The sequence below is a fragment of the Harpia harpyja genome, chromosome 4 (genome assembly GCF_026419915.1).
Source record: "Harpia harpyja isolate bHarHar1 chromosome 4, bHarHar1 primary haplotype, whole genome shotgun sequence".
In the NCBI taxonomy this organism is placed as follows: Eukaryota; Metazoa; Chordata; class Aves; order Accipitriformes; family Accipitridae; genus Harpia; species Harpia harpyja.
The window spans coordinates 7,147,885-7,172,869 of NC_068943.1; the positions used below are offsets into that span (position 1 = coordinate 7,147,885).

The 24,985-nt window shown below is 40.7% G+C and overlaps 1 protein-coding gene across 1 annotated transcript in view; it reads right to left on the reverse strand.

Annotated features, from left to right (window-relative positions):
- Positions 1 to 24,985, reverse strand: part of GPC6 (glypican 6) — a 535,318-nt gene that overhangs the window by 42,102 nt on the left and 468,231 nt on the right. Inside the window, exon 6 of the mRNA XM_052785623.1 lies at positions 20,498 to 20,641. Coding sequence (XP_052641583.1) covers positions 20,498 to 20,641 — 144 coding nt within the window. The remainder of the gene's footprint in view (positions 1 to 20,497; positions 20,642 to 24,985) is intronic.

The window sequence follows — 24,985 nt, forward strand, 5'->3', positions numbered from 1 at the left end:
AAGAAGAAGAAACACGGGCAGAAGAAGCATCACTGAAGCATGAGGGATCCAACAGCACACTTCACTGCACCTACATTCTGTGGCCTAGCCTATTAGTTTTCTCTACAATAAGTTAAAAGTACCAGGAACACTCCTGGACCCACTGGAGATTGACTGTCCATACAGCTAAACTGTGAGATCAGTCCTGGGAACAGTTTTGGCACAGGCCAGCTACCCAGACCAATTTTCTGGCATGGTTCAGGAATTATTATAGGCCAGGCACCATACCCAAACCCAGTTTTCACGAAGCCACCAAGCTGGGGAAGATAAGATATTTAGCACCATGATTGCTCCGAGTTCTCAGCTCATTACATTCCTACAGGGCTCTTCCTGAATCAGCACCTCTGTGATCCTATCTATCTCAGCCTGTGGAAGGAGCCAGCCTGTTGGTGATGCCATGGCAAGTGGAGGCACCTGGCTGCAGCACCAGCAAAGAGTCCCAGCCATGATTAAGATAGCAACGTAGCCACAGCCATACTACCTCTAAAGGCACTGTTTAGAGGACTAAGGCATTTAAAGAAGCAAAACTTGTTGTTGTATGCTATTGCTATTCACTACAAACAGCATTCATTTCACCTAAGTCTAGTCACTTGAAAAGTAAAAATTTAGGCTAGCCTAGTTGTCTGGATTCCCACTGTAGCCATTTCTAGAGGCCAGTTCAACCTATCTTGAGAAAGTACATGGACTAGATAGCTGTGCTGACTTTACAGGAAACCTAGATGCCCAGCTTGGGCTCATCTTTGTGTTTTAGGCTGCTGAAGTTAGGTAAGTTCATATGTAATTTACACATCAAACCGGACACATCAAAACCAGGCCCTGGACAGTACAGATTTGGGTGCAGGACTGCCTCCTAACAGACAACCTTAACAGTATAAAATATGTCTCTCTAGGAGAGACAAAAGGTATAAATGAGAAAGAATTGACACAGAAACTCTGTGCTGTTTGGAGAGGAATGAATGTGGAAGAGGATGGACATGGGGCACAGCTACGTCACAGCAGTCAGAGATTCTCAAGATAAGCCCAGCCAAGCTCGTTACAGACCTGGGGACTGGATGTAAATAAGAGCCATGTCAATTGAACCAGTTAGTCCTGTGGAGAGGCAGGTCAAGAGGTGCAGAATGGTGCTGAAATACCTTTATTGCCTCTAGGACCCAAGTTGGCAGCTTCCCACGGTGCGGCACAGTGCTGGGTGGCAGAGGTACACCAGCTCACTCAGAGCTGGCTTCTGACTTTTAGTCTGTGTTACTGCAGAGCACAGAGCTGACCCATGACACGTTTTTTAATTGTAAAGTTCAAAACTGGAGGGAAAAGAGCAGCGATATCTCCTTGAGTGATCAGAAACCATTAACGCCTTTGCATAAGGAGAGGGAAAAAAGAAGAGACCTGAAAGAGATGGCAACTTGCCACTAGGTTACTCGTGGACAGTAATAACAAGTAGACCCACAGGGATAAAACAGCGGCCACAGGATGAAGTCTTGTCCTAGAAAGACTCTGCTTTCCTCAGATGAAAGCCTCGGGGGTCTGCCCCTCTTCTACACTGTGCAGCTTTTAGGCATATTCTCATTTCAATAAAGTATCATGGAAATGAACTGGAAATAAGCCAGTCTCATTCTTTCTTCTCAGCTCTCCCTGTTTTACAGCACAATGAACTGTGCAAACTCCCGAGGCAGACAACTCTTCTGCTTGTTGTTTTTTTTGCTCCCTGGCAGTTATAAGCCTCTTGATTAGCTGGTGGCCACAGGCACACCAAGGTTCTCGGAGGGCAGCTCCCCCAGCCACCATTTGGGAACACTCACCCTGAAGGATGATGCCTGCCTTGCCTTCAGAAGTCAGGGTCATCCTGGTGTGTCAGGACAAAAGCTTCTGATGCAATTTTTATGAGTGACTATGAATCCTGGGATCTGAGCTCGGAGCCTGCTAGTGCAGGGTGGTGTGGCTGAATACTGACAATGAGATGATGCACAGCATTGGCCTTAAGTGAGATTTATGGCTAGGGCTGTTTATGATGCAAAGAGTTTATCACTGTCAAAAGACAGAGAGAGAAGAGGCTCTGTCTGCTTTAAACAGTTAATTGTAGAGGTTGTTCTCTGTTGAACGGAGGTACAGACATGGGATGTTCAAAATTTTCTTTCCTGGGTGCTCAAAACACCTCTGTTTAGACTATGAAGTTTTCAGTCTGCAAGTCTGAAAAACTCAGCTATATGTATATGTGATATACCTATATGATACAAATATACAAATAAATCTGTACTTTCATCACATGAAAACATTCAGATAAAGACATCCCAGATGCTCCAAATGCTTTTGATTTAACACAATATGTTGCATAAAAATAATGCTCCAGTGTAGCTGTGGTGCATCACAAATGAAGAGCTTGTATTAATCCCTCAACAGTGATCTCCCAGACAACATATTTGAGTTTTTATTACTATAGGTAGACATCAACTTAATTGTGCAGAGGGGGACACATTAAATATGCTTTTTCTTTGGAAAAAGGTCCAAGAGATAAGAGAATTTTTGACCTGCAATGAATGCTATTGACCTACACTAGTTCACTTTTTGCTCAGTTCAAGTATAATTTAATGGGAAAATTCCTCAGTTTTTAGATAATGATTTTGAACAAAAATGCATTTGAGCCAGTTTGAATGTAAATATTTTGTGTGTGAGAAATGCACATGTATGGTAAAATGAAGTACTCACAGCTTTCCTATCTGTAGAGGAATGAGTACAGATGGATATAATCTTAGTACTAGTCCTTTCACCTTGACACATCACTTATGCCATCTCTATAACAACAACCAGGAAATCTAGATAAAAGAAACACTAGTATTACTTTTCTTACATTCCATGACAGGTGGCATAGAAAAGAAATGTTTTCATTTAAAATATGATTTGCACCAGTTTACTTTTGCACAAACCAGCTAAGGTCCATAAGTGAGAAACAACCTGGATTTTATTTTAACCAGATTCATAATCCATGAACAAATTACTGCCTTGTAACAGTGTAAGAAATCAATCTAATTCCATGTCAACCTGCTGCTCATACACAGACAGCTCCCTGTGCAAACACACCCCAGTGAAGTTGAAGGCTACGCACAGCGTGAAATCCAGAAGTGCCATGGGCTGGCAGCTGAGCACCCTCATGCTTCAGAGAAAAAATAATAAGAAAATGTTGAATTTCTCGAGGTGTGTGGTGAATAACAGCACACAGTGCTTCTTTTCTTGGTGGAATATGACAGGATTCAGAGTTGCCTTGCCCCAGCAGAGAGATAATTGCTATAATTCATTAGAGAGGCTTATTTCCATTTTTCATTATTGGAGCAAAACTTTATAAACTCTGTTGAAGGGAATGAGAGCTTTTATTTCCTGAGGCTGCATATATAATCATTTTAATTCAAACAACCAGTTGAACCAGCCTATACTGGTCATTACATTTCCTGTCTTCTTCCTGTCATTTTGTAGTTTAATTTCTTCATCAGCTTGCTCCTAGTTTTACATGCTCTTTCAATTTCTCTGTCTTGAGGCATACGGCAAGTAAACTCTTTGGCAGTGATCAGTTAGCGCAGTTTCTACAGGCTCGTTTTTAGAATAGCCTAGCCAACTTCTAACATTGATCCTACATCATTTATGTTTCAGCTGTGCAAAGAGAATACTTTCACACTGGGAATGACTTTAAACTGTGTCCTATTTTAAGATAAGCCTATTTATTTTCCCATGCCCTTGCCACATTTGCTGATCAAAGGCACTTACATCTAAACAAGTTTTGTTTCTTACATGTTCTTTGCCTGTCTTATTTTATTCTACAGTACAACTGCTCATGAAGCTAAATTTATAACTCAGCTACTTTATGCATAGCTACAGCCTGTGATGGAAAAAGCAAAGGGCTAGAACTCTACTGCAGGTTCAAGACGAAGCCAAAGCTGTGTCAAAAGAGTTACAAAAAGAAAAAAAATAAATGAAGGAGACCACAGGTTACATCATTAAAATCCAGGAGAACTTTACCATTGTGACTATAACTTCTTTAAGATTTGGCTTACAGTATGCAAGCAGAGAAGCTGAAAGCTGTTATTCAAACACCAGAAATAGAGAAGAACTGGAAAGGTGCAAAGCACCACACCAATCAGTAGACCGCTCTGAGAGCAATCCTTCTGCAAGTTTGTCTCTGACTGGGAGCGACGTTCTCCAGGACTCTTGCCTGGACTATGGAGACCTACAGATGTGTTCCAGCTTCTGCAGTGTTATGCATCAAAGCAAGGAGATACCCAGCTATGATTTTTTCTTTTTTTTTTTTTTTTTTTTTTAAGATGCACTTCAGAATGCAGTTCAGAACCACCCCAAAACTAGAGCACTTCATTTTTCTGAACCTTTGAAATCTGTAAAATACAGCCACAGTCCAGCTTCAACCTGAGATAGCAGACTAGGTCAGAAGCTTACTGTACTTCATTTATTTGCTTATTTCTGTTTCTAGTCCTGACCAAAACCAGATAAAGAAGAAACATACAAGAATTATCTGCCTTATTCGTATCTCCTGCCTGCTTTTCAAAGGAAATATGATTTGATGGCCAAGCGCTGGGGTGGGCAGGATCTAAATTAATTTCTGACTCACGTTCTTGGTGCAAAAGCTATGTGTTTGTACAGTTCTTAGATTAATAGATCCTTCAGCTTGTCAGGAACCCTAAAAAGGATTGTATCCCTAAAAATAAATAAGAAAAAGGTCCCCCGATTTTTTCAACACGCAAAATATTTGAATTCAATCAGGTGTGGGAGAAAAGGTAGAGTCACTTTTTATTTTATCTGAACTGACTTACCCATCCTCCTTTTATGTTGACATGCTTCTTGGGTTCAATTATTTTCAGAACATATAGCTTGCCTCACATTACCCTACAGATGGCTTCCAGCCCTTTAAGAAATGTACTATGCAAGCCAAATCTCTGTGATGTTTTCACTTCCTTTCAAGGTGGTTTTAGCAATTTTATCTCATTTTATTTTCCTACTTAGGAAAACCTGGCAAAATATCAAAAGAAAAATGTGCAGATGAGTGCTCTTCATGGAAACTAGATGGATGCTTAGTACTTTCGCAAGCCAGGCTAACCTTGGGCTTTCTGATTAGCTTGTTGAAATTCAAATTAATTTGATGCCCGTGGATCCTTTCAGGATTAGTACCTCTTCTGATGAAGAGCAAAGTTAGCTCAAGCTGTCTTGTATGATGCACCCCAAAGGCTAAAAGCTGGTGATTGTGTTGGTGAAAAGCACCTCTTGGCTTTCCTTCTATATTCATAAGTGAGCGACCCAAGGCTTATGATTTTGGCCTCCCTCCCCTGAATTTGCAGCGCAGAGTAGCAGCTTACTCCCGTGGTGGCAGCCAGCACTCAGAGCTGTAGGATATCTCTACCAGGCTGCAGCTCTATGCTGCCGTCCTTTATCATATAGGCCAGTAGGCATAGGGCACTAGGCACGCTCTTGCACTGGCCGTATCGTCATAGCCTTTCACACACAAAGCCTATAGGTAAATTAAAAACTGTGCATAGAGGAAAAAGGAAAACTTTACTTCTTGCCCTCTTTGGCTGCTGGGGATAGAAAGAGACAAGAACACACTTTGTGTCCCCAAGCAAAGACCTCAGGAGCTTTGATGTTCCCTGAACCTGCACGTAAGCATACAGCCAATTCCCAGAACCAAAATGCGTGGCCACCTCGAACCTCCCTGCCTGTAGAGTCACAACATGGTGCCTCTCCGTACTGTTCCCCTCCTCCCTGTGCTCCAGGGCACCCTCGGTGGAAAAATCCAGCACCTTTCTCTGCATCACTTTCTTGGTGGCTGTCATACCCCATGAAACAAGTTTTTTGCTAATCTAGCACGGATCCCCACTTGGGCCCATGAAAATCATGTCGCCTTTCTCCTCCACAAATCACCACCCAGCCATAGACAGGTAGTGTAAAAGCAAGTGAGTGAAGGTTCCTGGAGGTTATAAACGATGGCATATGAAAGACAACTAGGACAATTCAATTTTCCTATGCTGGGCTGACCCCCATAAAACTGAGTAGAGAAGAAAAATTGCTTTGGCTAAGCAAATACGATGTGGTAGTCACATAAGGAATGGAGCAAACCATATGGAATATCAGAATCTTATTTAAATAAACATGCTTTCTAAACCAGAAAAACATTTAAATATTAGCAATAAAAATTTAAAACACTCCTTGCCCTGCATCATCTCCCTATTTTCCTCTGTAATTCCTTTATACCAGCACGTTACAACTATGATTTCTGTCTGACAGACAGATATTCTATATTTCCTAAATAGGGAAAGGGTCTTTTCCCTATTTAACTACAGCTGAGCTTCAATCTGACTTTTAACAGCTGCCTAAAGATCCATAGTTGGGATTCTTTGCTCCGTCTGGTTTCTGATAACAGGCAAAGCTCGATTAACTTATCCTGATAAGTTACTATGGCAACTTCCAGCAGTGCAGCGAGACTGAAGCATTCACAAGTATGTTCTTATCGGTGCACATTTCCCCTGACTATGTAATTTAAGCCATTAAAATTAAATGGTGAATTGTGCAAATGAAGGCTGAGCCTTGGACTCCTTGCTGGAAGTTCATCATTAGCCCGGATTATAGTGTGAGTATTGCTTTCTTTTTTAGAAAACACTTCAGCAAGCCAACAGCTAGCGGAGTAAGGTCTTAAAACCAGATGACATTGCATTCAGAAGTGCAATAAATCCTAAAGAGAACCTTAGTGTTGTTAATCCTGTTATTTGTCACTATTAATAGTGAAAAATGACAAAACATTCCTGGCTGGTTTAGGGCACGGCTACCTGAACAAGTGCAAAGCAAATTTGGATTTTCTAAGTGTCAGACACTTTGGTTCTTCAAATGGGGAAAAAATACATAGGTGTGGGTCTAAACTCAGCTGTGTGGTCAACACGCAGCAGCTGAGCCCTTCCTGAAAGCCCGGTAAGTTCACTTGCATTTGCCGGAGAGCTTTTAGAGTGCGTGTGGGCACCTACCAGGGTGCAAAGTTCAGCAGCTTGCTCGTGTCCTTAGCATCCGCTGAGTACCAGCAGAGCATGGCTCATATCCCGGAGTGAGAGGGCAGCCTTGGTCATTTGGTCCAGGAGGCCAGAGTTAAATCTTTAGGTGGTTATAAGACATGGCAATATCTTGGTCACTTCTTTCTTACAATGATGCCATTCTAATTTCTGTTTTCTCTCCGATAAAGCGAATGGCTGAGAGAGGCAAGAGAGGGTTTTAGCATGGGGATGAGTGGCCTTGAAGTGATTATGGTGCCTTTGCCACGGGGAGACATTAAGGAACTAATGACATTGAAGAATATGTCCCTATATATCATTAACTATTTTCTAGATTTCTGAAAGAGTGTTTGCCAGCCGTGTTATTTCACATTTTAGCACAGAAATAAATCAGCATTACAACCTGTGGGAAATAGGATTTTTTAAAAGTGCTTCCACAACTAGCTTGAGAATTCTGGGGGTTTTGTCCCAGGACATTACCAAGGCAATTTGCAGCTGGTCACATTCCTGAGTGAGCTGCTGCACATTTCACAGGCAGTATTTTTTTCTCCAATCAATCCCTTTCCTATCTGTCTATATGCAGCTGATATCATGATAAAAGAGATTTTTAAGGGACTCAGTTTTGCTACACTGATTTTTATCAAGCAAGGGGTGACTTGATGAAAAGTGTGATGAAGCTGGGCCTCTCTCTGCAGGCAGAGGGGAGCTGGTTTCACCCTTCTCCATCTAACAACAAAGGTCTTTACCTGGGTGAACTCTAGCTGGCCTGGGAATAAGGAGCTGGGTGGGACTGAGACAGAAGCTGTCCTCGTTTCTTTCCCAATAATGTGGGCATTATAATCTGGGAGAGACGAGTTGCAGATAAAAACAGCCATGGTTTTTCCAGTCCCATCACTACTTGCGAAAGTGCTCTGTACCTCATGAAGAGGAGAGCATTCACAGTCTCTGGGAGTCCTGTACCCTGGGCAGCATTGCTTCTCTACTACTCCGCACTCAGAGGTGTAATCTGAACTGAATTGCCCGAGCATAAGTGACAAGGGGAAGACTCTGTCAACCTTCTCTTCTTTCCCTTGTGGGGCAAACAGGTTACCAATTCAGACTCTGTTAATTTGGATATTATGAAGATCATGTTTTACAGAAACAGCTGATTAATTTTGCTGGATCACTCCATTCCCATAGTGCAAATGGATGGTTAGAAAATCATACAGAGTCAATGAGCAATGATTGGGAACCCTGCATCTTCTACTTCAGAAGAAAAGAACACCTGAAAGAAAGATCTCATTAAGGTGTTAAAGACAGGAACATGTTTTTAATAGGTGTTCAATGCCTAGCACAGGGTGACCCCTTGTTGCCAAAACAAATGAAGTAGAAATACCATCAAGGTGTACGACAGTAATTTCACAGTCTATCCAGGTTTGTAGACCGTGAGCTCCATAAAGCAGCCTGAGAATGAAATTCATCTCATAGGATGTCAGCATCCACGTCTGAGCTACGAACTCTTCTTCTGCAGTCAATGGCAAGAAACAGGAACTGAAGGGTGCAAGTGCGTCTTAATCCAACAGAGATTTTTAAAGTAGATCAAGACCGTGCCCTGAAAGCACCTATTTCTCTCAGCTGACAGTAAAGGATACATTATTTGGCTAGCTCTAGGGTTAGATACATCCATTTGGTCAGCTGGATTTCATCTGAATGAATGAATAACAATTGAAAGGATTTTTATGTACATATTATTTCTAAGATTATAAATGTTCTCTGATTTTTAAGCCCATTAACATTCATTGTGAGATCACAGAGAAGGAAGTTCATGTTCATTTATTATGCAGTGAATTTTTTTCTGTAAGTGATTGCTGCTTTTTTCAGCAGAAGAAATGTGTTTCTCTAATTCCTGTTATTTCTGCATATATATCACACTTCTAATATATGAGCACTATAGGTATGTCATATTAAAAAAGGCAATGCACTTCAAGCAATTAGCTTTTTACTTTAGTTGCTGTAGGAGTTCCTTAGGTAACACAGTTATTATTATGTACTGGAAATTTTTATGGGCTTGAATGTTTGAGGAGAAAAACAACTTTCATTTCAGTCTGTTTTCATTTGGGTTCCTATATAGTATTCATGCTGTCCAAATATATAATAGGAAAGCAAAATTTCCCGCACTTTAAAGCAAAGGCAATTATCCTAGGGACTGTTAAGAGCTGGTTGTGTATCAGCAATGTCGTTTGCTCCCATACAAATGAATAGCAATATGTCAGTTGTCCATCAGGCTCCAGCAGTGAGTTAGTCTTGCCTGAATTTAAAAGCTCTCAGTGTGGGTGTTGACGTGTGAGCTACATGTCAAAGAACCCCACCACAGACAGCGGAGACCTGGGGTGGGATTCGGTTGCCCGCACACAAGTATCCACTGCCTTTGGAGGCCTTCCCTCTGTTCTACATGCCAGTACAGGTCTCCCGTAGGTCCTGCACCATACCTGAGACTCTCACGTGAAGGCACCTAGATGCCTCTCTCTGGACAGCCTCTTAGTCATGTGGAGTCTAGGGAGTTATTCAGGTGGCCGGCTGCCTCATTTTGGTTTAATTTAGGATCTTATGGGTAGCTCCTAGATCCCTCATTCAATACAGAAATAAATTAATCTAATGCCATTTTGGAGTCCTCTGGAGCATCCAGAAGACTGAACAACTTGGTCCTTAGCACACCTGTTAGCTCCTTGCAGATGCCTAGATAGTTCAGGGCATCTCACTTAGCACAAGGCACTTGCGTTTCAGCAAGTGAATTCTGCCTGTTACTGACCACCTTGACTAGCCCTCCATTGCTACCATGGGAGATTAACAAACGCAGCTCCACAGAGCACCTGTATTACAGACATTAAGACACAGTGAATTCCATTTCTTATATACCAGAAATGACATGTACATGACATACATTCAGTGCAGAAGCAGCAAAACCCAAGAAAACCAACAGAGAGATGTACACGATGGTCATTGATGATTGCTGCCACCAGATCGCAAAGCCACCAGAACATGGTGAACTTGTGAGCATCTACTCAGTCCCCAGTGAGTACAACTAAGTCCTAAATTCTAAGAGCCTCAGCCACATTCACTTCGGTAGGGCTATTTGTGGAGCAGTCAGGTATCGACTGCTCAGCAGGGGTTAATCTAACTCAGCTCTAGCCCTCTGTAAGCTAAATATCTTTTAAAGCCTGAAGTTCTTCATAGTTAACAGAGAAACATTGGCACTTCCACGGAGCTATTCATACAATCTCTGGCAGATGTCTACATTAGACTGGGAATTACGCCCAGAAAATGCCTGCTTTCTTAACCAACTGTGGAGGGAGTTGTCCTGGTTTCAGCTGGGATAGAGTTAATTGTCTTCCTAGTAGCTGGTACGGTGCTGTGTTTTGAGTTCAGTATGCGAAGAATGTTGATAACACACTGATGTTTTCAGTTGTTGCTAAGTAGTGTTTAGACTAAAGTCAAGGATTTTTCAGCTTCTCATGCCCAGCCAGCGAGAAAGCTGGAGGGGCACAAGAAGTTGGCTCAGGACACCTGACCCAAACTGGCCAACAGGGTATTCCATACCGTGTGACGTCACATCTAGTATATAAACTGGCGGGAGTGGGGGTGGGGGGATCACCGCTCGGGGACTAACGGGGCGTTGATCAGCGGGTGGTGAGCAATTGCACTGTACATCATTTGTATATTCCAATCTTTTTATTATTACTGCTGTCATTCTATTAGTGTTATCATTATCATTATTAGTTTCTTCTTTTCCGTTCTATTAAACCGTTCTTATCTCAACCCACGAGTTTTACTTCTTTTCCTGATTTTCTCCCCCATCCCACTGGGTGGGGGGGAGTGAGTGAGCGGCTGCGTGGTGCTTAGTTGCTGGCTGGGGTTAAACCACGACAGGAGTTCGTACTACTAAGTCCTAATCCTGTAGCTGGAGTTCTCTATTACTGTGTACCTCTGTACACACCAGTGTCCAGAGTGGGACCTGCTGAAGCATCTTGCAGGCATTCTCCTATTTTCCATGGTGACTAAGTATCTGGAGTGGTTATATGGGAGCTATGCATTTTGCCCTAATGTGGAGCTGTGGTGCTTCTAGGGCCCACAGGCAGACCTAGGATCCAAAAAGTGCTGCTGGGTCTGCTAACAGATGCACAACCTCAGACTCGTCCTTAGTTGATGATGGATAAAATGAGATACGATGAATCCTTTCCTTCCCCCTTCCCCAGTATTATTAAGTGTCTTGGCTTTTCCATCAATGAATATCTGTAAGTAGCCACTCAAGCTTTGCTGTTTACAGGCAACTGCCTTATAGAAGCATCCTGTATTGCTATCCCAACAAAGAGATGAAAGCAGGAGGAAAATATAGGAAATATTTCCTAATGTAAACTATTTGGTTTTGACTAAAGAAAGTTCACAAGAGGGTCACTATTTGTATGAAGGTAAACCTTCTTAGTCCTTGTATTTTACCTCCCCTCTAACCACCAGTGATACACATAGAAGTCCATGAAATGTCAATTTCTGTCTATTACAACCAAAGAAAAACATATGAGATGTTTGGCTTGGGAAATCAGTTTTCAGTCTGCTGTAACCTACTGTTTGTTATAAGTGGAGTCCGGCATTGCACACTCCTGTTAGGAGTTCACAATATATCTGTGTGCTGCACTCTAGCAAAATAAAAATAGCTGCAAAAGGCTGAAGAAGACTAATTGCCAATAGCACATTTTTCTTTGGAGAGTGAGAATCACTATTTGCAATTAATTCAGAAATTACCAAAGCTTTAATTTCTCTGTTGGTATCCACACTTGCGCACAACTAACTTTGTTGCTGAAAAGACATTTTATGGTCTGTAGTCACTTGCACAAAAGGACCTTCTAATCCTCTAGTGGCAAATGAGCTGGTGATATATTACAAAATCCATTTTTTATGGAAACTTAGAACTTGTTGGTTGTACTCATATTAACAATGCAGGAATTCATCACAGTGTAACACCTTCCAGGCAGGTAGTCAGTCATCGTAGTTACTGTCATGTTACTTGCAAGCATCTAAATGAGCATGGTTTATGCACTGCAAGTGGGACACAAGCCCTGCTACCAATTTTTAAACCATATTTTTTCTTTTAATATCATGTCAAAATGCTAAAGTACAGAGGATGTTTATATAGTCACTATCTTTCTTTAGCATTAACAAGAACATTAAGAATTCACTTTTCCTTCTGCACAGATTCATGCACAGACAGATGAAATGAAATGTGATCTATCTTTCAGCTGGAAGAGCAGTGTTGATATATTTCCTGCTTAGATTCATCTTCCAGAGGCTGATAATACAAACTTTCTGTATATTGGAAACCCCCTCCTAGTCTTTATTGAACAGAGGCTAAAACATGAAATGGAAGGAAGTGGATTTTAATCCAGATTTACAAGGGGGAGTTGCCATTGAATAAAACTTGTGCAGCCTCCGAATGAACTATTTTTGTTGGAGACTAGCCATCCTTCTAGGTACCTGATGATACCAAAATGATGAGTTATGATTACAAGTATGATTGGAACTATGTATCAATATATTTTATAGACCAAAATCTCCTTTGTGTGCATTTGATTCATAGAGCCTAACTCCAAGGCCCAGCATTACGGTTACATTTAGACATCTACAAATTGGATGTCTGAGCTAATCATCCAGACTCTCTTCTTACTCAGTGGGGAGAAATGGGTAATTCAGAGGGTAATTCAGATTCTTGTCATCTCCAAATGAGTATCTTAAGAAAGGTCTGGAGGTGCCTAATTCCCTCCATCGATTAGTAAAGGAATGAGGTGATAGCTCAGACTTTGATAGCAACATTAGAAACATGAAAAGCTAGGGCAAATAAATCCCACTTCATGTTAGTCTGGTTTGATATGGCACAGATGTGCAAACTTTACCCTACATATCTTTCTTTTCTTTACCCTAATAGCCAAGCTCAGGAATCACATAGTTTCTCAACGTACAACAAATGAAGACCCATGACTATGCCATTTCTTTGTCTTACTGTGTGCAGACAAGTCTAGTAATAAAGAGTGGATTCTGCCTACAGGTTTTGTATTCCTCATCTCTGTAACAGGGATACCTAATACCATTCATACCCCTAAGACTTTCCTGGAAATGAGATGATGACTCTCAGTGGTCTTCACGCCCATGAGGTAAAGGAAGTTCAACTAGTACTAACAAGTACATTTTTAGAAGATGTTCAAGCAGGCACTGTGTTCAATGAGACAGGCAACATATCACTTTTCAGGCAAGGCAGACACTGCATGGTAATTAAGATTGTGCATTTTTTTCTTGACAACTAATTAAGGTAGAGATCTGTCTTTCCTGTTACCGTTGGAAGATGGTCTTTCCTTACTAAGCAGGGCCCGAACAGCAGGCAGACCCATTCCACCTGAAGACATTGGCAACCACTGTAATAAAGCTCGCTCTTAGTAACCGCCTCACGCGCATTAGGAATGCACTGCATCAGATACAGCAGCATGCAGAACCACTCAGCTGGGGGATGGAATAATATCGCTGTTTTTAAAAACAGGACTCTGGCAGGTCTCCCAGGAGGGTTCTGACAGCCACCATCATTCATCTGCCTTTGCCACCTGAAACTGGTATTAACCATGAGGGAAAAAGTGATTGCACACACTTAAACTTACTTAGATATTGCTGTGACACAGAAACTGAGAATAAACAAAGCCTGACACTAAGCAAACACCTATTTTTGGAGAACCAAACAAATCCTAAATCTGACACCAAATGACCACGACAAATGTTGTAAAACATATTTATTCATTGTGCGTATTGTGTCCAGACAGCTAATAAGAAACAGGACTCTGTTTAAACACACAAAACCCGAAACTGGAGGAGCTGTACACCTTATGTTTTATAGGAGTTATCTGCTGATTAACGTCACACAGGGTGAAATGGGATATCCAACAGCACAGCATCTAAGGGTTGCGGGGGGAGTAGCCTACGGGAAGTCAGTGGGCTTCTAAAACACTCGCATGAGCCTGTCATCTTCACCCTTAAGAGTGTCACCAAAACCTCCCGAGCTATGAAGTCTTTTACAGGCTCATTGTTTGTATCTTTCCCTATGGCCTCTGTGTGCAGAAGGTGCCTGAAAAATTAATCTCAGTATTTTAAACCCTCTAAGATTTATACCTACTGGATTTTATTCTAGGGACTCTTGAGAAGTAGAGTGTTGAGAATAAACATCCTATCTCAGGAAAATTGTGCTACCACTGCGTATATTTAACATTTCTAGACTCTGGACTAAATGGATCCTAACAAAACTGAAACATAAACTCCACTTTCAGGAGTGCCCCAGCGGATTCCCTGGGCAATTCAGATCAATGTCTTCATAGCATACTGTCCTGTTAATTTTAGTCTTTTATAGCTAAAATGCAAAGCAGATTCTTTTTTTTTTTTTAATCGTATTTTCTACTTCATATAGTTTAGGAGCACTGGGAAGGAATTGTTCACAACAGATTTGTTAGGTTACTATTGCATTTTTTTATTGTAACAAAAATCATTACACAATGGAATAGAAAAAATTAAAAAATAGGACCAAATGGACACTTAAAATACATCCCGCTTTATTCCTAAAAAAAATGTTTCAGGGTCTTTTGCTCATGGAAATTGAGACTTTATTTACTTTTATTTTAAGGAAGGCAGGAAGGAAAATAAAAGAACATTCTCCTACAAAGTGTGGCACAATATATCCCCCTCCCCAGGGTAAAGAGCATGAAAGGTTTTCTTTTTCAGACTGGGTGCGTGCTCATCCACTTATCTATGCAGCCATTATACTGTGCTTGAATGTAAATCACTTGCAAAATGCCACGGCCAATTTCTTTGTTGCCTATCTCCATAGTATGCATGTGCATTATGTATTATATGGTTAATAGTGCATCAGCTCCCTTGTGGAAAATCAGGAAAGCTTCCATGTCCTCCTGAAGAGAAAATGTGGAATTATTTTATACACGTCCAGCCAGGTCAGGCTGCAGTATGTTCTCGGGAGAAATTCCAGCAGAATTAAGGCAGCACTGTGCCGTACGGTGGTGCGGTGGATACAGAGGTACTTGAGGCAGCTCAAACGCAGGAGGTAGTATGGCTATATCAGCATGGTGCTCTCTGTAGACTAATTAGTCCTGCTAAGAAGCAGGATATAATAGTCCAAGCTAAATGCTTTGAGGTATTTCACAAGTGAGATGATGCATATCTGCGTGGTGCTCTGTTCCTTCCTTCCTTCCCCCTGGGCCGTGCTGAACCCTGCCGAGAAGGCTGCCTGTCGGAAACCTCTAACATTCACAAAAACTTACAAAGCTGGAAACCATAAGGGAATCCGCTTTACCAAGCTCCCACAGAGAAGCTCAGCGGTTTAGCCCAAGATCGGACAGCAAGACAGGGACAGTTCTAGGGCGAGAGCCCAGGAAGGCCTGGGACCTTGTTCCCATTGCTCCGGTGCTGTCCCAAGGCACAGGACTCGGAGCTGAACGCCACCGCGGCGTCTGCATTGCGGCACACGCGTATGTGGCCTCTGAGACCGTGGGGACGCTCACGCCAGCTTTTAGCTCACAGAGCGAATACATGCGCTCCTTTCTGGGGGTGAAGCATCACCCTTGAAGAGGGAGAAAAATACTGGGAGGAACCAGGAGCTCGGGGCACTGGGCAGAATTAAAACAGCCAGAATGCAAAATTACAGAAAGAACTGCTAGCATTTTAGCCTATAAGACACACACAAAGTAAAGATGGTGAAGATGAAACTTAAGAAGTGTTTTGCCCAGCATTGTACAAAGACAAATGGGAATGAAGGTGAAGAATAAGAATACCAAAGCTTACACCATGTTGCATTGTCCTCCAGATAGTCCTCTGGGAAGCAAGAGGGAAACAGATTCAGGGAACAGAAAAACAAAACAAAACAAAACAAAATAAACCACAGGTTATACCAAACAGGCAACCACAGAGAAGATAACGAGTCTTTACAAGCAGTTGATTTTAAATGAGAAATTTTAGATCACGCTCTACAGAAGCAGCTGAGCTCAGTGGTTAAAATCATTTAATTTCTGACAGTATTTATCTTACTGAACTTCAGGTGTAATTGCTAGATGCTTAGACTAAGGTTGTCACTTTTTGGCACTTTGTAGTAGAGGGATATGGAATGATTTCTCTGAGCTGTTTAAACGTATTCTTTGGGATGAGATGAATCGTGCTTTATAAATATTTGATCTCAATTCAGTTGCCTAAACCTATGTTTAGACAACTGAATGAAAACCTTTATTTCTCTCTGTTAACAGTAAAAACCGCAGTCATCTAGACTTCAAATCTAGATAGCTGGTTATAGGTATCTAGACTATGGATCTCTATATTGAATCAGAGAAGTCCTTGTTTTTGCTTCTGTTACAGTCAGTAAAGAAATAGGGTGGAATCCAGTTACCTAAATATTGGCATAGCAAGTGAACTTAGTAGTTCTGAGGTATTCCGTCTTACCTCCAGCCAGGTCTCCTGTAACTTTCCTTTCACATTTGGACATCTTGAAGACCACAGGCATCTCAAACAGCATTAGGTGACTACGTTTCTGTAGCTGAATTCCACCCAGAGGGACGTGCAGAGAACAGCTGGGGCTCAGTTCTGTTCTCCCACTTGGATGCCACACAGTAGGCATCCTCTAGGGTGTTCTACCCGGCCAGTCCGGGAGGGCATAAGCATCCCAAATTACTGTCCTGTCTGCCAGCTCAATTAGATGTCTTAGACACTCTGAGGCATCTCAGTGTTGCATATCTACATGTGGATATCATCTCAGTTGAGCCTTTCACTTCCCAGTCTGTGAGAGGTGTCTGTGACAGATGGGGTGAATCACTCTCCCAAGATGTGTGTCTCTCTCCATTGACTTCAGAAAGAGCCTGACTTTTAGGCCCTGTGCTGTGAAGATGGGATTGAATCGCCTGAGCATAGGTATCTTGAATTGCTTGAGGTGCTGCAGCGTATTCTACCCAGCTCCCCACTGCTGCTTCAGAAGTATATTGGTGTCCTCTAGTCCTGTGCCATATCTGCTGGTCCCATGTTTCAGATACTCCAGGATGTCTTAGATGGTGCTTTACACCCATGCTTAGACAACTCTCTCAAGCTCTACATAACTTCCTAAATACATGTGATGCATTTTAAACCAGTGATACCACTGCTTTGGGGGGATATTTGATTTTTTTTTCACTTTTCTCACAATTTATTTTGATCTGTTTCTTATTTATTAAACCTTACTGGTTACAGCTATGACAATATCACAGCAAAACCACTTTCCCTCCTCTTGGAATGGAATAGTTGGATTAATCACACAAGTTCAGGCAAGAATGAAGGAGCACTTTCTCAGATGAGTTCAGTACCCGGTGATGTCAGTGAAGGCTTCTTATGAGGGCTCCTTTGTGCAACACACCTGATAAAATATGCCTAACTGAATTAAGCTTCTAAATGGGGATATGAGCAGGAGTAAAAAAAAATTGGTTCAGATACGCTACATGTTTGTATAAGATTGAGATGCAGAGGAAATATTTTCTAAACTCGGTCTCTTCTGGGGACATGCTGTCAAAGACAGATGAAAGCAGAATTGTTTGTCACTTCTTTTGAGGTTTACATAGCTGCATGTTTGGACTTTGCGATGACAATTTAAAGTTAAGTGGTCTGACTGTTTTATGAATACAAACTCCAGAACAGACTTCTAAAAGCATTAATGTAACACTGAACAGTCAGCTGACTCACAAGGAAAGATTTGTTTCTTCTATCTATAATAATCAAAAGGGGCTTTAACTGTTTGGCACTACTATCAAAATGCTAATTGCTGTACGTTTGTATTAAGCAAGCGATAGAAAATGATCAGTGTGCAGACTGGAAAACTGCTGTGAGTGGGATTCTCCTTACGTCCTGTTAGCAATGCAAGGGTTAGAAGGATCTAAATGAAGCTGGTCCTCCAGGCTCTGTCTATAGTTAATGAAGAGAGATACATGATTCAGGGAATGATTCAGCACATTAAACCCTAAGGATCTAATGTAGGCAGGTTGAATGGCGCTCCTGTGAGGCAGGGGTGCCGCATTCATCTCCTTCCGGATAAAATTACCCAAGTTGGTGTGAGATGCAGGCAGTGACCTTTCCCAAGTGCTGCTAAGGGATTACAGCTCTGAAACAAGGCCTTCTGCTCTCATCCACATAAACAGCCTTTCCTCTCTCCAGCTGAGGTCAGTGGCCATCCTGAGGCTAACGTGAGGGATTGTTGGTGTCAGCCCGAAAGGAGATAACACATGCATCACTGCCATTTGGAGATGGATTTCATACCAACACTCATCACTAACAGACCATAAATAGTTATTTTAAATATCACCAGCAAGAAAAACAAATAGGTATTTGGCTTGAACACTTTTTAAAGTAATAGCAGCAATGCTAAGATCTTTGTTTTTTCTGAAATAATGCACGAACAAACCTAGTTAAGTCATACGGAGTCAAGTTCGCCTTTGAAAGTCTACAAGTTATTAGGATTTATAAAGGATTATCTGCATTGGCACTTTTCATTAGTTACAGCCTTTAAAGGCTGGCAGCATGTGATGTCTCTGCTTTATTCAGGATGCTGCTCAGAATTTGGAAGCTTGTAGTTAAAAAAGGATATTAATGTGTTTAGAAGTATTCTCTTTATGTCAATATGGAATGTTTCTTAAACCTGTCTTTTTCATTGCAAAAATGCTTGAACTGTTCTTACAACATGAGAGTACTCCAAGCTGAACTGTGCTACCAGCCTTCCTTTTTATGCTCTTCCTCCCACCTCCTCTGTTTGCAGCCTTTAGTTCTGACGGAGCATGACTGAAACCTACAGTCTTTGGTGACCTTTCACTTCACCTTGGCCAATTCTAGATTAAGATCCAGGCCTCTGCACTGAACAAAACACAAGGGCTGGTTCTCTGCATCTAAAGTGAAAGGGTAAAATTAAGATCCCATCAAATACGGATTGAGTATTGCCAGCCAGATTTTTATCCTGAGATGCTACACTGGGTTATGAACAAGCTGCGGTAGAAAGACCCAAGTCTACAATGGAGGTAAACATCTTCTTTTCTGCTTCTCCTTTTAGGGTAACCAGGCTACGCTATTTCCAGAAGAGCAGAGAACTAACAAACATTGCTTTTAGCTGCAGGGTAATCCCACGTCTTGACTAGAAATGCCATGTCATTTTCCAGTTGAATTGCCATGAAGATTGACAGAATACAGTAGATAGAATACAGCACAGACAGAGGCGATTGGAAAGACTCGCATTGTGGAAGACTACTGTGATCGTCAAAGGAATTTGCATAATGGTGGTGTCAAGAAGATACCCAGGTCCTTATCTGAATTAGTATGGTTGCGTTCCTGCTCAGCGATTTAAGCTGCATATCGGAGAAACCTCTAGATGTTTTAGGCTCGTGATCAGAACCATAGCAAGACATTTTGGTGCCCTAGTGCAGCCAGCACATGCCTGGCACCCAGCGGGAGTGCAGCTCGCCAAAACCTCATACCCCCAACTAAGGGTGGCTGTTTGCAGCTGGGCGCTCCTCGCCCCTCGCTCCTGCTACGGCGCTGAGCACGGCTCTCTTTGGCAAGACAGGCCAATGCTGTGCAAGCGTTCAGCAATAAGCTCGGAGGGTATGCGATACAGTCTGTTTTGATTCAGATGCTTTACAACTCTTTAATTTTGCTCATTGGCTTTACCTCGAGATGATTGCTGAGGCAGTATTAACAGCTATAATAATTAGCCTGCTATAAATCTATAGATGTATAAATAGCAGGAACATCAAAGTCTGAAATGTGAATCCAATGATTGGTAGTAAAGAAAATAATCTTATGTTAAAGTCTTGTTTTCAAAATGATTGAATAAATAAAGCAAGATTAGTGATCACTGAAGTTTTAGCTGATTATAGTCAATTTTTGAGATGGATGGAAATAAAGCAGTGGTAATTTTATAATTAAGTAAAGAAGTAGAACAAATCAACGTGCCTTTGCAAGTGTGTATGTTAAAGAACTAGCTGCTAAAATTGCCTTAATACGTAAAAACATTTTTAATAAAATAAAAAAAATCATAAAATATTGCTGTAGATCAATTTTCAAAGAGAATTTATACTGCAAAGTACCTGCCATGGATCATCTGGTTTTTGGCCTTCAGGAAAGAGCTTATTCTCCTCTAACATTTCTAATACATAAAAACTAAGTCATATTGTTCTCCTACAATGCAATTCTGTACCGTTTCCAATGGAGAAAAAAAGATTTACTGAATGCTGGAAAAGCTGGCACAGAAACTATATAGAGTGATTATGAAATTATTAAAAAAAAATTGTCAGGAGATTACCACTCTTCTACTATATTACAAAGCCATTTCTATTAATTCGAAAATGGAATATGTTTTGCCTTACCAGCCTATCCAAACTTGTGCCAGCAGCAGTTGTAGGTCGCTCCTCTGGGTTATATGGTCTAAACCGGGTATTGAAGTTTTCAGGGACAGAACGGGAAGATCTCAGGGCAGGTGCTGGTTTAGGTTGGCCACATCCTTGGAAAACCTGAAAAAGATGTTGTAGGTTATATTAAAATCATAAAAAAATGGAAGCTGGTATTTTATAGCCTCTTTACTCTCTCTTTCATATATTTGAAAACAGCTTTGACTGACATTTTGATAATAGTGAATTGAGCACTTGCCCTGCATTAAAACTCAGGTTAATAATTAAGCATTATTAATCACTCAGTGAAGGTATAAAAACATATAGGGACCTTAAAACCCCCTTAATTTAGGAAGGTGATTATTGTAAGAAGTTAACATCTGAAAGCATTTTAATTGCTGTCTTTCCAGGAAGAGAAATGAGCAAAAGGAAGTCCTTTGTGGCAGGACTTAGTTGATAATAGTTTTAGTTTTTTTTTTAAAATGTGGTATTTACCCAGCATCACAGCTCATTCATAATCCCTACCCACAGCTCTTCCCACCTTGTAATTTTGTTTGTAGTCTGAGAGAAAAGGTCAATGATGAAATAGTCTTTTAACTGGATAACTTTCTTATTCCCTACTAATCTCTCCCTAGAAGAGGGGTGAGGCATATTGAGTGGGCAATAGTGAGAATTATTTTCTGCTAGTGTGTTTGTTTTCTAGGTATAAAAAATCATGTTCAGGGTTATGAAATTTTTCATGTACTTCCATTTGGAAAAAGGTTTCAGTAGCATATATCTGGTGGATACTAAAGGACACAGAGGACACTTTTGACTACTGGATATCAAGTGTATATATATATCCCAGAGGAACCCTCCCAGAAGTTGCTTGGCTGAAAGGAGGTAGAATATTCAGAGTTAAATTTTTCAAGTGCTCTCCCAAGGATCCCAGCTTTTGCCTTCATACCAACTTTTTCAGTTCTGCAATCATCCTTCTTTTTTGTGACCATTGTATTTTGGCTGTTTCAACATTTTGTCTCCATTCAGAAGAAAAAAAAAATTCAGAATTTCTTGTAAGATATATTTTACAAAACCCTAAGGCCAGACACAAAATATCTGTCTTAATGTGCTTTGTGGAGGTGAAAACTCCTATGCAGGTGCTGTGTTTTGTTTGTAGGACCAGATTACTCCTTTTTGTGTGGCAAATAAGATAGCAAGCTCACAAGCTATGCTGTGAGCCAGTGATCAAAAAGAGTCATATTTCATTTTTTGACTTTAGATTTTCTGCTCTGAGTGGTTCTGTCCTGAAGTAGCCATGGATGGCATGACTTTTGTTGCTTTCAGGATACATTAAAATTGGCTCTTAGTTAGGTTTTCTGATGTTAATTTAGAGGCCCCAAATGATTCAAAATTTGCTGAAAGAAACTGATTCATACTAAATTTATGTCCAATCATCAGGTCTGTTTTGGCTCAAAGTCCAGCAAGTCAGCTGTTGTACAGCCACTGGGATTTTTAATTTATGAGCGGAATACTGCTTGATCTGGTTTGAGAATATCTGTAAGATTTTTTTAAAAGTTTCTAGCCTCTCTAGTCATGAGGACTATTGGACAATAAATTCATTTAATTGACCAGGAAAGATGATTTTAGCTTTTAAATTCTAAATTTTTCATCAGGAAAGAATCTTTGAAGAAAATTCAACTAAGATTAATGTTCAGGATTTATAGATGATTGTGTATGATACTGTACATTCTAAAGGGGCAAATACATATGTTGAGGGCATCAGTTATACTTACAAAAGTTTATTCATATTTCTTCCAACTGAAGATAAGTTATGTACAGAAAACATAACTGTTTATTTAGATATCTATGAAATCCCATGTAGTCAATTAAGCAATCAGATATTTGCTTACAAAGACAAGTGACAATTATCCAAAACATGCAACTTGACTCTCAGAGGAAAGGAGAGTGAGGGCACTGAATCTTCTTAAATTTCACAGTGCGTGACTGTTAGGCTACTTGTATGACCATGTGGAGTAACTGCAAGTCTACATAATTTATATTTCATTTTGTCTTATGACATACTGAAAAAAACACAACACAGACTTTGTGGCATTTAGCTTCATACGAATAGTTGTAGCAAGTAGTTTTATGTGAACAAATTTACATAAAGCCAGACAACAATAGAGATGGAAATTAGATAGCAATTTTTACATCACAGAAGAAGAAATAATTTACTTTTTAAATGGCTTCGCAGAAACGCACAAAGGATACAACATTCAGTTACTAAACTTTGGGTGTAAAAGAGACATTTTCTAATTTGCATCCAAGTATTCAGTGCCAGAACAGAGAATGTAAAGCTGATACCTGAAATTAACAAATACTCCCTAAGAAGAACCACATGACATACTTTCTTCACAATGCTACTCAGAGATATTGAGTAATTTCTGGAAGAATATTCAGGTGTTTCATTACAGATGCTGGGAATTGGCAGCATAAATCCACTCTCTTTAAAAAATTGCATTTTATATATAATTGGTGCAGTCCACTGCATCCGAATTTAGAGAAGGGATTCCATTTGAAATTAAGAAACCTAAATTTAGGGGTATATATGTAGGTATCTATATTTAAGCTAAACATCTAAGCTTCCATTTTAGACAGTGGAGATCAAAAGCTCCCTTCAGTTGCTCTCACATCAGCATCTATAATAGTTTGTGGTGTCCTGGGATGTCTGAGACATCTGTTAAGACTATCTTAACACAAGACCATTCCCCACTGAACTGCAGCTAAAGCTCAAATGGGATACCCTGGAGTGTCACAAAGAGCACTAGACCTCTGTGGTCAGGGATATGAACGAAGCCATGAGATCAAGTCAACAGAGCCAGTGAAGAATTACATCTATCGAGCTGACTAAATGGAGGCATCTACTTCAGGACTAGGACGTAGATAGTGTAAAAAAAGAGTCCTTTTCCCAGGAGATCTCAAAGTTTTGAATCCCAGCAGTTTGTTCTCTATGAAGCCTTGAGTCATACTGTTATTTAGACATGTGCTAGTGCTCAGTGTTTTCCTATCGAGTGTCTCTATATGACTCTGCTCCATTGACTCTTTCATATTCAGATAGAATGGCATTGATTTTTTCCTGAAATGCCATTATATTTTTCCTGCACAGAGCTCTGGAAAGAACGCAGATAAATGAAGAGGTTTTGTTAACATGAAACTCGGGGGCTATTTTGAGAAGAACCTTGGATGTAGTTTTATTAAGATTTCCTCCTTATAAATAATGCACAGGCAGTCTGCTATGTCATGGAGCTCATTCATCCTTTTAGCTGAAGTAATTGCCGAAGAGGAACATATATCTATAGGTTAAAATGGCACATACATCAGCTCGGATAAAAGTAGATTTAAGACTTACTAAGGTGAGACTCAGTTATGGGATAGCCTTTATGAAAGTGGAAAAAACTTGGCGTGGCAGCCAAATGACACTTACAGAAGCCAAACATATCTGTATACTACCAGACTGTTTAAAATGCAGAAAATAGTCTAGTATGTTGTGGTTTGAGTAGCAACGAAGACACAATTATGCTGATGCCACCAGATTAGGAATTTTCTCAATTTTGAAGAAAAATGGATGTTATAACATCTTTTCTGCTGTTTTTTGAGTTTTCCTCCGCTTCTTGTGAATGAGCAATCTCTGCAGATGTCAACTAGTAAACATTTATATCGCTAAAATGGAACAGATGTAGGATTTACTCTTTGACTTGAAGCAGGAATCAAAGCTAATGGTACCGACAGCCTTATGGGAAGATTGTGAAGGCCCCAAAACATGTTTGTTTTGGCCAAGATTGAAATGAGCATTTCTGTGTTACGACTCTCTGAATATGACTCCCTGAATTACCTCAGGGAGAATGAGAATAAGGTAAATGTATGCTATGACTAAGTCTTGGATATGAACTGAGCCATGGAAAACAATATACAGAATATGAAACTTTTACCTGAGAAATAATCAAGCTGTTGCTTAGCACTGAGTTTGGCACTATAATGTGCAAATACTGAAGAGGTGTCACTGGCAAATAACAAAGATATTTCAGTAATGAAGATAACATGTCTCAGACATTATCTGCAGAAACCCAAGGTAAATCTATTGCAGCCTGACTTCTACCAGAGGCAACCTTCAGGGAATACCACTGAAGTCTGGGTAGACCCAGATTGCAAAGCCTACTCTTAAAACATGCTGAATGTGCTGATGTCTTGGGAGGCATCTCAGGCAGTCCAGACTGATTGGTTTTGCACTCTGTGTGGTTTGGTTTGCAGAAGGTACTCCATCAGAATGGCTGCAGGTGTTACATGATGAAGCTATGGAAACTGGTTTTGATGATCTTCAGTCCCGGCCTTTTTTTGGAGAAGGGAAACTTGGGTCTGACTCAGAGCATGTAGCTTCCTCTAGCAGGAAGGCTTTGGGGTCTGACTTTCTAGACCATTGCTCCTTTTTGA